The sequence below is a fragment of the Olea europaea genome, chromosome 11, assembly GCF_002742605.1.
Source record: "Olea europaea var. sylvestris chromosome 11, O_europaea_v1, whole genome shotgun sequence".
NCBI classification, from domain to species: Eukaryota; Viridiplantae; Streptophyta; class Magnoliopsida; order Lamiales; family Oleaceae; genus Olea; species Olea europaea.
The window spans coordinates 382,209-398,555 of record NC_036247.1 but is presented as its reverse complement, the minus strand read 5'-3'; the positions used below and the strand labels follow the sequence as shown (position 1 = coordinate 398,555).

Genomic DNA, 16,347 nt, shown 5'->3' with positions numbered 1-16,347 from the left:
TAAATAAATAATTACGTTAAATTACGAAAAAGATTAAATTCATTTATAAATATAAAAATATATAAAACAATTAATAAAAATACTACAACAACAAAAATATTAAATCATGCCATCAGAAAATAATACAATGCATTTTAAATTTGGGTATACAATATTCCGAAGCCGCAAAATTTTTGCAGTTTAATTCTTGTAATTCATATGTTCCTCCCACAAATAATCGTGAGGAGAATAAAATTTTGTTGAATGATTTGAGTTCGATAACAGATCCAAGCCTACGTTTGTTCTTGTTAAACGAACAAGCAAGAATTTGCCACAAGAGATCTCAACGGCAAGATAAAGGATCTGAAAGTTCATCTCATCATCTGGTTTGTTTGGAAATTATTTTGACGATATTGGAGGATCTGGAAACGATCTTCCAGATTACTAAACCATGCACTTTTTTATATATCGTTTTGTTTAAATAAAATTAGATTATCGTATGTAAATCGTTTAATGTATTTCGTGTTAACTTTAATAAATAATCGTGTTTGTTATATTTTAATTTTTTTTCTTTTAATTAATTAATTAATTATTATTTCTTACATTTAAAATTTATTTTAAATGCAAATAATAATAATAATAATAATAATAATAATAATAATAATAATAATAATTTATCGTATTAAAAGATATATAGCACAAATGACACAACTACCTTTTATCAATTATTTGGAAAAGGAGAAGAAAAAGGGCAAAATAGACTTTCATCACGTTGCATCATTTTGGTGCAAAAGGGCAAAATAGACTTTCATCACTTTGCACCATATTTGGTGCAAAGTAAAGTATTGCATTGGAGCAACTTTGCACCAAAAAATGGTGCAATTTGATTATTTGGAATTCATATTGGAGATGCCCTAAGTTCATAGGAGTTTAGGTTCTTTGACTTATTGTATTTACTTTTCTCTTTTTAATGGAGTCTTGAGCCAACATACAGTGGGCTTCGGCTTACATTATGGAGCCCATTTGTAATCCTAATATGGGCTGGATCGTGAAGTCTGAGGTAGTGAAAATTACATCCACAGAGAATTTTTAAGTTTTCAATTCAAAAATAAGATTGAAAGAATTTTTATTCAAAAATTGAGGGATAATTATCTTTTAAATATTAATAATAATATTATAAAATTATATTTATCTACAAATCCACGACACCCTAGTCTATTTCCCATCCCAATTTTACACCAAACCCTAGTTCATTTCTCTCCATCCTCTCTATCATCTCTCTTTATCCTTCTCTCTGCCTACCCACCATCTTTATTTCGGAGCCGATCTACCCTCTTGTAATGGTACAGTGCGACAATCGCGACATAGTAGAATCGTTGCACGAATCTGCTCCTCTTGCAGTGGTATCATGCGATTGCTGCGCAAGGCGCAACTGTACCTCGTTGCAGGTAGTATCGCTTCATGTAACAATATTGCAAGCATGCAACGACGGTTGCACAGCTTGTAGCTGCATCGCGATTGTGGACTGTAGTATGTTGTGGATTTGATAAAGCAGTGGTAGTGATGCAATGGTGGCAACGACAGCTAGTTTGAGGATTTCTTGTGAGTGTGGTTGTTATTGTAATTTTTGGTACAGTAGGTAGCTTCCGTTGGCTATGACGTTGATGGTAAGATGGCGATGGCAGTGTAGTTGGCGACGGCAATGGTGATGGCGGTGACGATAATGGTGGTAGTGGTATTGGCGTGGACACTGGTGGTGATTTTGTAGTTGAAATGGTGGTTTGTCGGTGGTGGGGGTGGTTTTGAAATTGAAAATGGTAGTTCGTTGGATGAAGTGTCAACGGTGGCACATCGGTGTTGCAAGCATGTAGCTCTGGTGGAGTGTTGGCGATGGTATGACTGAGATAATAATGAGGTGATAGTCACAAATTATTTAATTAATTGTGACCAATAAATAATATATGACCTAAAAATTTGTTAATTTATGTCAATAATTTGATAACTTTTTGATCGTGTAATAAAATTTAACTTATAAAATTTGTGATTTGTGATCAATAAATAAATTGTAATCTATAATTTTTTTTATTTGTGATCGATGAACAAATTGTGATCTATAAAATTTCTGATCTGTGATCGCGAGATAATTTGTTATCTATAAAAATTTTGATTTGTTATCGAAAATAATTTGTTATCAATTAATTTGATAAATTTGACCAAATTATATAGAATTGTGACGTTAATATATTTAATTTATAAAATATATTTTTAATTAATTATTTTATAAATAAAAATTTAATTAATATCTGATTTTTGAAGTTTTTAACTTTGTACCTTAATTTTGAAATGAGTGATACCTAATCTTTTACATATAAAATTATTTGAGGGAAACTTGATACCTACAAGATTACACGTTTGAAAAATGAAAAGTTTGCCTCAATCCTAAAAATTTTTAAAATCTTGGAATATACCAACTTTTGGACGAATTCCAAGAAACAAAAAAATGATAATAATTAACCAAATTTAGTTACCTAAATAACGGCCAGTAACTTTCTCTTCCCAATAAAAAAATCCACTATTATCTCTTAAGCAAAAAACTTTCATGTCTATCATCATATATATATTTTTTTTTTATCGAATACATTTCAACTATATTCTTGCTTAGTTGAATGATTAATTGAATGTGTCTCATTGTCAATAGGTGTAACTTCCATATTATGTTGTAATATGGCAAAACTCTTGTGACCATAATAATTTTGAAGTAGTGTTTGATCCTATGATTTATAGTTGCGATGGTCTCGAAATTGTGACAATTGAATTCGAACTATATCGTTGTGTTTATATACAAATTAATTATCTAATTGAATTAGGATGAGAGTATAGTTACGGCTAATAGAATTTACCTGAAAATAACTATTTTTAGCACTTTGAAAAGACTTAACAATTTATTTTAGCCCTCGTTTGGCCCCCACTCCATTCCATTTTATTTTTCTCTCTTTTATTTTCAACCACACAATCATTCATAAAATAATATTACACGTAAATCGAAAACTTCTATTTTTTTTTCAACCACTCATTTAAAAAAAAAAAAAATACTATTTCACCCATTTTCATTCTAAAAAATGGGGACCAATAATTTTTTCTGATTTTTTCTACACCTTTCGAAAGAACTCACAAGTACATCCATTTCTCCACTACTAACTTGGATAATTCTACATATACATTATGGACAATACATATGAAATTCTCTGATTGAAGGATTGAAAAAAATATTTCTACTAATTTCGTAAATTCAAAATTTTTCTTTATTTTTTAATTACACATTTTCCATCAATACACTATTCAAAAATTCATTTTCTCCACCAAAATGGGGCTCCAACAAGGGCACTATAACTATCTTGATGCCTAATTGGAGTACTTGGCCGACAAAGTCGGTTGAGCTGTAGAATTCAATAACACGTCACGATTCTTCCTTCCGTTTTTAACATCTATTTCTATAAACTAAGGAATTTTTATCACTACTCGACGAACAACATAAACATCCAATTTCAGGAATTTCTGTTGGTGGGCCCTCTCCAGAATGTCCCATGTATTTTATTGATGAACAATTTATATACCTAAATCAATCCGCCGCTTGATACTTGATGATGAATATTCATTTGATAAACAATTTGTAACTACGGTACTCTGGAATCTATTTAGTATTTTTGGACAACTTTCTAGTACGACAAAACCATTTATTTATTTATTATTATTATTATTTTGTGTCTGTCCTCTAAACTTGTAATTCCATAAATATTTACTTTACTTACACAATTTATTTAGATACAAGTCTTCATTTTTTCCCTTTAAACCTGAGTTAGCGGTTAAAATTCTATAGTGCCTTTGTTTGGTTCTATTGACGTCAAAAAATGACAAGATCCTTTGCAACAGGTAATTTGAGCTAAAATATGTAGATTGTGCTGAAATAGTAAAATAATTGTCGAAACAATAAGAAAAGAGTGCTTTTGTATTAAATGGAGAGAATCTGAAGTGAGTTTCGTACACTTGTTGAGTTTGGTCCTCATGAAGGATCATCACAATCCCATTTATAGCAGGAAATAGGCAAATGGATATGTTTTACATCAATCAAGCCAACCTTAATGTGTGCCGCTGACCTAATTTTGATTGGCTGTTGAGTCAGCCCCCATATGCTGTGATTGACTTGAGATGGGGGAGTAATCATTACAAAATTGTGACTAATCACAATTTTGTGTGCCTCGTGATATTTGTCACGCGTCCTGAAGTGATTGATTTAGATAAAGGTGTGATGTCAACCTTGAATAAGGGAGATCAAAGTGTAATGATGATGCCCAAATGACAACAGCTGTTCTTTCCTTTCAAAGATAAGTCAGGCCGAGTTGGAAATGCACCAAGCTGATTTGAACTAAACTGAGAATTTCAACATGACATGATGACCTTATTATGATATTTGAACTCAATTTAAATCGGTTTCAGTTACTTTGATGAGCTCTTAAATTGACAGAGCTCAACAAGTTTCATTATTATTATTTTAAATTTTACTTTTTCAAGAAATGAGTGAGAAATATTATGAGTTTTACAAAATGTGAAAAATATCGGATTTTTTATTAGGTTCAAGGGCCTTATGCTTCCGACAATCTAATTTCCGTAACTTTTTTCGTTATTACTTTTGGACATAATATAATATATGAAAAGTACGAATATTAGTAACAACATGCGAAATCCAGTTCTTAAGAAATTGGGTTTTCTACGTCTTTTTTTTTCCCCTCAATTTATTAAGCTTATTGTTGAATATTTAAAACATAATAATCACTTCAAATAGTGCATTTTGTCAAGCCCTACATTTTGCACTGAAGGTGAGTTTACGAGACAATAGATATAATACTTATATTAATCAACGTGTGGATACATATTTATAAATTCAGTTGATCACAAATTTATAACGATTACTCATTATAAATTATCCATAAAAAAATAATACAATTAGGGTACGTGTGATTGCAAGCATGGAAATAAAATAAATTCTAGGTAATTCAATTGCCTATAATTTATTTGTATGGAAAATTGTCAATTGAATGTGTTTGATTGATTTAATTTTCAATCTAGAAAATATTATACTTGTACATTTTTATTGGTGAGTTAATGAGAGAGAGTGGATAAATAAGAGAGAGTGAATTCCGTGGAAAATAAAATTATACTCTTCTTAAAGAAAATATTTTCTTTGATTTTGAAGAAAATATGGTCACGTGACCAAAAGTAGGAAAATATTTTTCATGGAAAAAAAGGACAATCAAACAACACGAAAGTAGGAATTTTGGTGGAAAAAACATATTTTTTATGGAAATTATAGGTAATCAAATGCATTCTTAATGAATTTGCTAAATGGATAAACATTTGGTGTGTATAAAACCTGTTTGGCTCCCATTTTGTAGAAATCAAAATGGAGGGAATAATATTTTTTTTTTTTTTAAAAATGAGTGGTTGAGAAAGAAGGAAAAGTTTTTAATTTACGTTTAATATTATTTTATGAAAGATTTTGTGATTGAAAATAAGAAAGAGAAAAATATAATGTAATGTAATGAAAATTAATGGGGCCAAACAATGAAGAATATTCACGCTAGACAAGACATACCTGAATCTCATTAATTTATTTACTAAAAATATATCGACCAATAATCATTTAGGGTTTATTTCAATGCAAAATTTCAACTAAAAAACAAAGTAGCTAGCGGTAATCGTTAATTTTCAAGAAAATACACGTCAAACCAATTAGAATCTTGCTAAATTACAATCAAATACCCATCAATCTTCCCCCATTTCGCATCCCCCTCTTTGCATTTTGCATACCTAATTAATGTTATCACGAGCTTTCACGAAGCCGAGGAGGAGCCCTCGGGATGGCGAAACTAGTCTTCGATCTACATCAATATTACACGAATACGAGGATTTCATTTTCGGATTCATGGAAGATATTCCCGTGATTTCGTTCCACGAATCTGAGAATAATCACAATAAAACGCACAACAAAAATTGTGATTGTACATCGGAGTCTCAGATGACACTTCGGCTGGTTTTGAGGGCATCCGTTGGGGTGATGGGGGAGAGCCGACGGGGGATAACTGAAAAAGTGGTGCTTTTGGGGGGAAATATTTGTGCACTGAAAAGGTTCAGAAAAGTTAGCGTTAGGAAAAGTGAATTTGGGAGAAGAATTGAGAAACTGGCTCAAGCGGGGAATCAATGTGAATTTCTTGTGCCTATCAATGCTTATTTGTTTGCAAAGAGGATCAAGTTTGTTCTTTGCGATTATTATCCCATGGGAAGCCTGGCTGATTTGCTTTATGGTATGTTAATTCTAACTCTCTGTGTCTTCGTAACGGCAGAGGCAAGCTTTGTCAAAAAATCATTAAAGCTCACTAAAATATTTTATATGTCACCCAAAATCATAGTCAATTTCAGCCTCATGGGGACAATGAAGCCGAGGCAGCAACTTTACAATTTTGACTTTGAGTTACTTCTTTCCTTAGTTTAAACTCAATTCAATCCAATCCAATCCAAACCTGTTGATTCGTTTGGACTTGGGCCCGATTCAAGTTGGATCCGATTATTTATTATTTAATTTGAACAATTTTTAAAGTTTGATTGTCAATATTTTCTATGAAAAATGCTATTTTTCCATTCAAATTCATAATTTTGTGCTGTTTGATTAATATTTTTTTCATAAAAATTATCTTCTTACTTTATATCACGTGACCATATTTCCCTTAAATATAATAAATTATTTTCTTTAGGAAAAGTACATTTTTATTTTCCACGTAATTCACTCTTTTTCTCTCTCATCTACTCGTTGAAAATAAAATCAATCAAATACACTCTTATAAATAAATTTGAAATTATGGAGCATTTTATTTATTTTTTTATTTTTATTTTTGAATTTAATCATTTCATTATCACGTCCTTAATTTTTAGTTTATAGTTTATTGTTATATTATTTTGCATTTGTATATTTTACTCATACCAATCAGCCTATATAAAAAAAAAAAAAAGAGGATATTTGTACATTCTAAATCTTTCCTACTATTATGTCGATGTAGATTTTTTTCATTTTAGATATTAAATTTTTTAATTCATCAGGGTGGGATGGGCTGGATTGAATTGGGTTTTAATTTATAACCCGAGATCCAATCTGATCCGACTCGACCTCAAATTTGATTTTCCAACCCAACCCAAATTGAACTTGAAAACCAACCTTGGGTTGATCGATTTTAGTGGTTTGGATTAATTTTTGTCCAGCCTTAATTAGTAGGTTTCCATATAATTGCATTTCAGCCGTCTCAACTCTTAAGTTGATGAAGTATTGTGTTTCTATATAATTGCCTAAGCATTTGTATTTTGATCTTCTTCATCAATATGCCAAATCTTTCTTAGTTTTTTGCTAGGCAAAATGATCAATATCCCTTTCTCATTATTATTTTTTCTATGAACTTTGTGAACTATCCCAACCATTCTCGGTATCTTTTTCATCTTTTTAAGGTCGATGCAAAATTTATATGTGAGTGTTTTGTTATGTTAAAATCCCACATGTAACTGAGACAGTATCAACGTCCTTGGCATTCAGGTGCAAGAGAAGAAGGCCAAACTGCCTTAGATTGGAAGCAACGCCACAAGATTATTCAAAGCATTGCTAAAGCAATTCTATTCATCCATTCACTGCACCCTCCAAAAGACAAGCACTTGCAAATGAGTGTCCATGGAAACATTAAAGCCTCCAATATCATGATCAACATCGACTTTACCGCACATTTGTCTGATTACGGCTTTGCACAACTGGCTGAGCCGATGGAAGTTAACGACACCGGCCAGGTTTTACCGTACACACCACCCGAATGCCACCGATATGATGAAACATTATCCCAGAAGAGTGATATGTATAATTTTGGAGTTGTATTGATGGATATATTAGGATGGCCTAAGGCTCAAGGGCCGCAGAAAAAAGACTTATTTGAATTTTCTCTTGATATAAAAGAGCAAAGGCATGCCATGAAGGTTTTGGAAATTGCATTGGATTGTACAAATATTGTGCCAGGTGAAAGACCTCCCATAGAAAAGATTATCTATCGTCTAGGGACAATTTGAAATGATGCAATGGGACGTCAGAGTGGGGGTATTTATTTTTATTTTTATTTTCCCTACCAAAACATTTGGATATGTAATATTTATTACACAAAGGTTTGTAAATGTTTTTAATATATAAAGACATTTTTGGAGATACTTGAAGGGTGTATTATTATGACCTATGAATGTTGGGAAAAAAATTATCGAATATGTCCTGATTGATTATGCATGCGATATTATGTAATCACTACACCCAAGGGCGAATACAGCATAAAGGTTCAACTAGGACGAAGGTTGACTTTAACCGTTGACTGTCAACAATTAACGATTGTAATAGCCAGGTCTGTCCGATCGTTTATTAAAGTTTGATTAAATAATATTAAAAATTATTCAATATATATGTAAATGGCTAGAAGTAGTGGCAGGACTAAAAGCACGACTAGAACTAGGCATAGATTTTTGCTTCAATTGAAAAAATTGTTCCACAATCAGCAAAATGCCCAATTTAATTTTCAATTAGAATTGATTAAAAAATAACAATTCTTAATAATAACTCCTAATTTGCTTTTCTATATGAATTGAAGATTGATTCACTGACTGATTAATAGATAATCTTACACAAGATACTGAAAATAAGCACACTGTCGTATCAAAATCAAAAACCCAATTGAATTAATTGAAGGAATGACTTTCAATTCTACAGGATTTGATATTAACATAGATTCGCCCCAGCACATCACTCACAAGTCACAAGTACCTAACCTTTCCTCACTCAACCCAATACCCAAATCAACAAATCACAAACAGTAGTAACTATTCTTGAGAAAACTTAAAGAGTTAAGACCGTCAACAATGTTCAACTCACCCACGCCAGTGACTTCGTTGCTGCCTGCTAGCTTAATTAGTTCACATCGCACTCCAGTAGTGAACCCACGCCGCTGCTACTTCTGCTTCGAATGGAAATATGGACATGGAAGGAGGGTTTGCACTTTGGCCTTTGCAATTGCGTCCAGCATCTCTTCCGTTTTCAATTTGGTGTTTGTGAGCTTTGGGTAACTGGGTTGTTGATTTGGGTTGGGTTAATATGGATGATGGTTTTGGGCCTGCCTAATTTGTTTTAAAAATAAAGAGGCCTGCCCAACAATCAACCCAAGCCCCAAAGAAAAATAGAAAAAAGGATCTGCAACTGCCTTCTTCTTTCTTCCTTTGGCGACGGCTTCTGAGAGTCTCAGTTGCAACTGCAAGGTACCCGACGGTACTGAAGATTCCGACGGATCCAGCTAAGGCGGCCGCCCTAGCTCGCCAGCCCCTAGATCCGCCACTGCCTACACCAAAAAAGGGTTTTTGCAGCGGCCAAAAAAAGCTGCAAAAAGTCATTTGCAGCGTTTTATCATATTTTACGGGGACCGATGTTGCTATTTAAGGAAGACTTTTTTGCAGCGCTTATTCAATATTGCAAAAGTTACTTTTTGCAGCATTTTTTAAATGTTGCAAAAATGACTTTTCGCAATGTTTATTAAACATTGCGAATAGTCATTTTACAATTTTTTTTATTTTTCATTTCTTTTATCGAAAATGTAATGATATATATACAAAATCCAAATCCAGAATTCTAATGCACCTAAAAATTTAATACATTTTTCCAAAAAAATAAAATAAAATGACAAACTAAGCAGTGAGTAAAACAACTCCATCGGCCTCCTCAATTTTCTTCACAGCAATATTCGACACGAGTTTAGCCTTAAGTATCAGTCCTAGCCTATGAAAAAGATGATAAAGATAGATACCACATTTAAGGCAGTTGTACCAATTACAATCAAGCAGAAAAACAAAGAAAAATAAGTAAGTTGATGAAAAAGACGTAATATGTTGAATTAATGGCAAGAATTCCACACATATAGAAAATTCAATAAAGGAAATCGTTTTGATAACTAGCCTCTACAATCGAAAAGAAAGGTCAATTTCATTAGAAGGAAATTCAATACTGTAAAAAGTTTAAGGATAAGCCTGTTACAAAGACAAAAATAGCAATGAATTACTTAATTGTACTTGCATTAGTAGAAATTTAAATTCTAGATTCCATTTTAAGAACATAGTTTGCACCTAATTTTTCTAGCAGTATGCTCATTCATGAATGCCACCAATCACAATGGCACTTGTTCTTATAAAACACAAATTATCCTTAGCTTGCAGCTACATAAGCCAAAAAATGCTCTGCTACCAAAAAATATTACAAACTATATCCACAACCTATGACAAACGACACCAAATAACATTATTTTAGAACTTTAAATAAACTTTCACCTTGAACTAGGCAGCTTCCAGAAAAGTGAAAAAGCGGCCAGCCTTAGATAAGAAACACGAGACGACAAGGCATAAAGCCCATTGGTGCCCACATTTTCTCAACAAGTAAAAACTACTTGCTGTAAATTTCCTAAAACTACTTGCTGTAAATTTCCTAAAACTACTTGCTGTAAATTTCCTAAAACTACTTGCTGTAAATTTCCTAAAACTACTTGCTGTAAATTTCCTAAAACTACTTGCTGTAAATTTCCTAAAACTACTTGCTGTAAATTTCCTAAAACTACTTGCTGTAAATTTCCTAAAACTACTTGCTGTAAATTTCCTAAAACTACTTGCTATAAATTTCCTATCACGAGATCATCCAAACATCAGTACGACCTGATTGGTGGCATGCCAAATGGTGGCATTGGAGGCATTCTTCCCATTTGTGGGGGTGGCATATATGCGGCAAAACCTCCTCCTATCTCCCATCCCCATACTTGGCATAGGTGGGGCAGGCAAAGCAAGAGGAAGCAATTGGGCATACATATTCTGGAGCAAATAAATAAAATCATTGAACAAATGATAATCATCAATATATCAGTACCCAGGTATTCAAAGTTCAATATATTCAAGTATTTGATTGGCACCAACACAGATTATGAGGCAAAACAATAGAAAATAAATTTGTAATTGTATTACTAAATAAACTGGAAAGGAATTACCAGGTTGATGAGCATTCGAAAGGCTAAAGGGAACAGGAGTAATAGCTAAGTGTAGAGGTCCTGCAGCACCTGGTTGGACTAGGGCTGGGTTTGATGTGGATGGTAGATATTGAATTCAATCGGAATCTCATCTTTCTGTATTTCAATTATACTGATTCACTTAGAGCATTCATATTAGAAAATGGAAGTGTATCAATCAGATGGCATAGGTTCACAAATTTGAAAAACTTACCATGTCCAGGAAGAACTATATGCCAGAAATGACGTTCCAGTGATGCTTTCTCCACCCCAATGCTCTTATCATGATAAAAAGACCAATTATATTTCCATTATCTTGATTCCCTGACATTCAACAAAACCAACATGGGTTACTGCAGTTCTTTTTTTTTTTTTTTTTTTGGGAAAAGGGAAAACTAAAGGATTTATTGATTTACTAATCTTTTCATCAAACCATATTCGTTTGGAGATCTAATAATTTCTAAAGCAGAAAAATTGAGAAGGAAGTTAGTAACATATCAATAAAAAATAACAAGTTTCTTATACTCTTCACCGGAGATGGCAAGTTCCATGACTTCTTCTAGATTAACAATTCCCTTTCCTTCCAAGAACATAGTTAGCAAATTCTTTGAAAATCCACTCACCAGCGCTACCCCACTCTGATTTGTTAGAACAGGGGTCGACCTCGAGTCTCCGAGGTTCCAAAACACAATCTGCAGGACATTTTGATAACCCTTCTCGCTAAATTTCCCCTGTATGGCTTGGTAATCCGTCTTCTAAGGATTCTTTGATGCCTCATCAAACTCCATATCACTAAAAACAAATAGCCTCTTTACTGCAGTTTGAATAAATGAAGACTATAAAAGTTAATGTTGGTACATCGTATTAAAGCCCCAACCAGTGCACTTATTCCAAATAACTGAAGTAGAGAAAAAAAATTACAGTATGTTACATAACACGTCAGAGACAGACGGGTAAAAATAGGTATAAAAAATGAGGAAATATACTTACCCTAGCATGGACAAAATGATGATCGACAATTGGAAAACGGAGATCGCCGTCGGTGATTTGAGAGAAAATGAAGCGAGACAGGCCTTGGGTCAGCGACGGGAAGAGTGAAGATGAGAGAGCGAGAACTGAGAATAGATTAGGGCTTGGCTCGTGTTTCCTTCTTTCTTTTTCTTTTTTTATTTTTTATGTAGGCGAGTCAGGTTGCAATTTTAATGTTTTCGCAACATTGATTGAAAGTTGCAAAAAGTTCAAAAGATTTTACTTTTTGCAGCGTTCAATAAACGTTACGAAAAGTAATCTTTTGCAACGTTCAATGGCCGTTGCAAAAAGTAATGTTTTCACAACGTTTATTGAACGTTGTGAAAAGTTTCATTTTTTGCAACGTTCAATAAACGTTCCAAAAGGTGAAATTTTTGCAACGGCCAACGAATGTTGCAAAAGGCTAGTTTCAGCAACGTTCATTGAAATGTTGCAAAAACTAAATTTTTTCGCAACATTTCATAAATGTTGCGAAAGGCAACATTAGCAACATCTATTTACAAAATGTTGTCAAAGTTCAATTATGTTAATTAATGGCAACATTTGCTTATTAAAATGTTGCGGTAGACCCTTTAACAACGCTTAACTACCAAATGTTACCTTTTATGTGTTGCAAATGATGATTTTTGTGTAGTGAATGTAGTAGTAATTTGGTATGTTGAATTTAAAAATGCCTCTAAAATAGGTGCAAACAAATATAAAATGCAATATTCACAATCAAACTTATAATTAATGTCTTTAATTAAGGATTTAAAATCATTTACCTATCCATTAATTTCATGAATTAAAAACATATAGTTAATTGGGAACCTCTCCTCACTTTATTTGTCGGCTCTAAAAAAATTAGTATTTATTTTGCGAGTAATGCTGTTCATAGTCGCCCTACGTGACATCCTACAAGGTGGTTTGTGATTTGATATATTAATGTAATAGTTTTTCCTTGCCACATATATCAAATCATTATCCGCCACATGCATGCCATATAGGGCGACTGTGGTAGTGGATGACTGCAAATATCATTATTCTTGTTTTACGTTATTGTTATCAACATCTTTCGCCCGCTTAGATTAAGTGGGCATTTAATAACAGTTACGCTATACAGAGAAAGAATGGTCAAGTATTTGCTTAGGGTAAATAGAATAATGTTATTTGTAATTGTTCACTATCACAGTCGGCCTACATGATATATATGTGACGATTAATAATTTGATACATAAGATAATAAAAAAAACTACCACATTAATCTGTCAAATCACTAACTTCTACATGTGTATCACGTAAGTGACTGTGGTAGTGAACGATTGCAAATAACATTATTCGGATAAATATCACATTGTTTATGGAATTTTTGAGCGTCCATCATTCGAGATTCATTCGTTTTCGTTGCATCGTTGTGGTTATTTTATTCTTTATATTTTATTATGATTCAATAAATTCTCACAATAGACTTGGTCAAGGAATCATAGTCGTATAAGTATTCTTGATGACTTGACTTTTGAGAAGCCTATGTATTATTTATCAAGTATAGGTATCTTTTGACTGACTTAAATTAAGTACATTCGACTTAAAATTTGAAGGAAAAAGTACATTTGGATCGTTTCTAAATTTTGAAAAAAAAAAAAATTGAAAGCTTGATGAGTAGATGCTCGACAGGAGAAAAATGGAGCGAACGGAAGATTTTACAAACATAATTAGCATGTTGATAGACAATAATGTACAAGATTAAAGAAGAAAAATATGTACGTATTTATTTGGTGTTATATTTACTCTTATTTAATTATATTAAACTTCAGATCTATTTAATTTGAATGTTGACTTTGCTTCCATAAGCGTGTGCTTGACAATGTCAAGAGATAATTTCACGAAACCCGAGGAGGAAAGAAACTTCGAGCTAGAATCATGCTACTTTCTTAAGCACAATTAGAAAATAGAATAAGCTTAAATATGGGGCATTCCATAACATGTAATTACTTGCAAATATTGACAGGCGAAAGAAGCCACAATAACATATTATTAATTTTAGTTCCTGTATAATTTTAAAATTATTCTTTTTGTACAACTGGAGTTGACAATCCCAGTTGACCCATGATTTTTTTATTCAGCGTCAGTCCCCCTCCCATGTGTCTAATTGTCAACTCTGATTGTACACATAACACAACCGATAATTTTCTCCCATTTTTAAACGAGAAAAGTTAAGTTCTCCCATTTTTTAATAATTGAGTTGAAGGTGAAATAGAGCGTTGTATGTACTATCGCTATTAATAAATTATGTCATAGATGAACGGTTTAGGAAAAAGAGAAAACTAAAATGAGATATTTGTCACTTTTATGATTCAAGCTAAATTATTTTGATAATTGTTCCGTTGACTATCAGTGAATCAAATTATATTGTATAAGGTGAACTTTAGGAGGTCGATTCTTTCTTCTTATAGTGAAGGACGTGAGAATATGGTGCTTATTCATTACAATCAAAGTGTAGAGCGTTAAAGTGAGATTGTAAATTTTAGGAGGTTGATTGTTTTTATTACAGTAAGGGACTGTGAACATCTGTAAATCCGCGAGGACTTAATTAGTAAAATTTAACCATTATCTATAATATTTGTCTATTTAGGTAAGGAAATGACTAAAGAAACCCTGTAATATTTGAAGGCAGACTTCAGTTATAAATAGCCACCTAATGGGCTTATAACACCATCTCTCAATACATTTGAAGTTGGAAGGAGGAGTTTTCGAGTTTAAAGGAAAAAAAACTGGTGAATGGTGATGGATAACACCAATAGAGAGCTGCATTTTGTTTTCATGAATTATGATGCCGAATATGAGCGCCTTAGATCTAAAAGGTCTGTTTTCTTTAAACCTTGTTTAATAAATTTCTTGATGAACATCTAATTCTTCTTTTCTTAATCACAATGTCCTTGTGGTGGACTTGTTTTAGAACAAAGAAAGGGGCACACGAGCTCGATTTGTACTTAAGTAGAAAGCATGACGATGTTTTGGCAAAGAACCTTGAGCCGGGAAGCTACAAGAAGACCCTTTCTTTGGTTATTGTCGATGGTTTTGCAGTAGAAATCACTGATGAGCAGGTAAAATCTTTGATGGATCATGTATGTCTTTCTATACTTATGTGCATTTTTTATTATTATTTATTTATTTTAATTGTAGTCTTAAAGCTGAGATTTTTTTTTCTTTGCTATCAGGCCAATGTGCTTAGATCTGCCAATGAAGTGAGGATTGTGGAGAAAAATCAAGAGCTTGTATAGTACTATTGATTGCAAGAAAAGAAAGAAAGAGGAAATGTACTTCTAATTAAATGCTTTCATTGATGATATTATAAAAGATCAGTTGATGCATTACATATATACAAATTGTGCAATTTTTAAATTGAATGCAATCCTTTTCTATCTGTGAAAATCTCTTTTTCTAATCAGAATGATTCTCAACGAGTCCATAACAAGTGATCCCATTTCATAACGGTATAAAAAATGATCAAAGAATGGTGGTGGTCACTTGAGATGAGACATATTTTATAGGCTTTTCACTCCACTTTGTCTGGTTAAGGTTATAGAGGAACAAAAGTAATGTTTCTTGCACTTCTTCTGCTTAAAACAAAGACTGCCATATTGTCATCACATGCATTCGTGCTGAATCTTAGTTTAGAGAAGAAGAATCTATGGTATTGAAGTCCCCACTTCATTTCCACATTCTAAGGCTCAAATCTATAGTTTCATCTGATCTGATATATATTGAAGCGAGAATTGACTCATTTAAACTTGTATGAGAAAATCTAACGTTAAACATCAAGAGATCACATTTATGATCATCACGAGACTTCGGACAAGACCTTAAATTATCTAGGCTTCCTGTGCTTAGTCGAGCCAAGTTGAGCCTACTGGATGTACAGTTTTTATTTGCCTAAGTTGTGTTTAATGCATGCCTCCATCATTCATGTTCGATGCTCGAAATGTACCAAACAAATTGTATCAAAATGCATGACGGGCCGAGCCGAGCCCAGGAGCCGCTCGTGAGCTCGTGATTTTTTTTTTATTGTTTTGGTAAATTTGCACATTTTGGACTTTTTTTTAAAAAAAAATTCATATTTTTTTACGAGTCCACGAGCTCATGGGCTCGACGAGCCGAGATTGAGCCCCTGCTGGGGTCGGGCTCGTCAAATGACGAGTCCGAA

The 16,347-nt window shown here is 32.8% G+C and overlaps 2 protein-coding genes across 2 annotated transcripts; both read left to right on the top strand.

The window, feature by feature from the left end:
- The first annotated feature begins 5,758 nt into the window (after window positions 1-5,758).
- LOC111402878 (probable inactive receptor kinase At5g58300) lies at window positions 5,759-8,243 on the top strand. The gene is made up of 2 exons (XM_023031190.1): window positions 5,759-6,338; window positions 7,613-8,243. The coding sequence occupies exons 1-2, from the start codon at window positions 5,852-5,854 to the stop codon at window positions 8,128-8,130; spliced, it is 1,005 nt and encodes a 334-aa protein (XP_022886958.1). The 5' UTR covers window positions 5,759-5,851; the 3' UTR covers window positions 8,131-8,243.
- Window positions 8,244-14,875: 6,632 nt separating this feature from the next.
- LOC111404829 (subtilisin-like protease SBT2.5) lies at window positions 14,876-15,514 on the top strand. Its single transcript, XM_023033576.1, has 3 exons — window positions 14,876-15,004; window positions 15,100-15,247; window positions 15,362-15,514. Exons 1-3 carry the CDS (start codon window positions 14,922-14,924, stop codon window positions 15,422-15,424), a joined length of 294 nt encoding a protein of 97 aa, XP_022889344.1. The 5' UTR covers window positions 14,876-14,921; the 3' UTR covers window positions 15,425-15,514.
- The last annotated feature ends 833 nt before the right edge of the window (window positions 15,515-16,347 follow it).

Excerpts from the sequence above, each read along its gene's own strand:
- LOC111404829 (XM_023033576.1), top strand. The coding sequence starts at position 14,922 with ATGGTGATGGATAACACCAATAGAGAGCTGCATTTTGTTTTCATGAAT. Across the intron at positions 15,005-15,099 it reads GAGCGCCTTAGATCTAAAAG|AACAAAGAAAGGGGCACACG; the intron begins GTCTGTTTTCTT and ends GACTTGTTTTAG. Across the intron at positions 15,248-15,361 it reads TAGAAATCACTGATGAGCAG|GCCAATGTGCTTAGATCTGC; the intron begins GTAAAATCTTTG and ends CTTTGCTATCAG.
- LOC111402878 (XM_023031190.1), top strand. The coding sequence starts at position 5,852 with ATGTTATCACGAGCTTTCACGAAGCCGAGGAGGAGCCCTCGGGATGGC. Across the intron at positions 6,339-7,612 it reads CCTGGCTGATTTGCTTTATG|GTGCAAGAGAAGAAGGCCAA; the intron begins GTATGTTAATTC and ends CTTGGCATTCAG.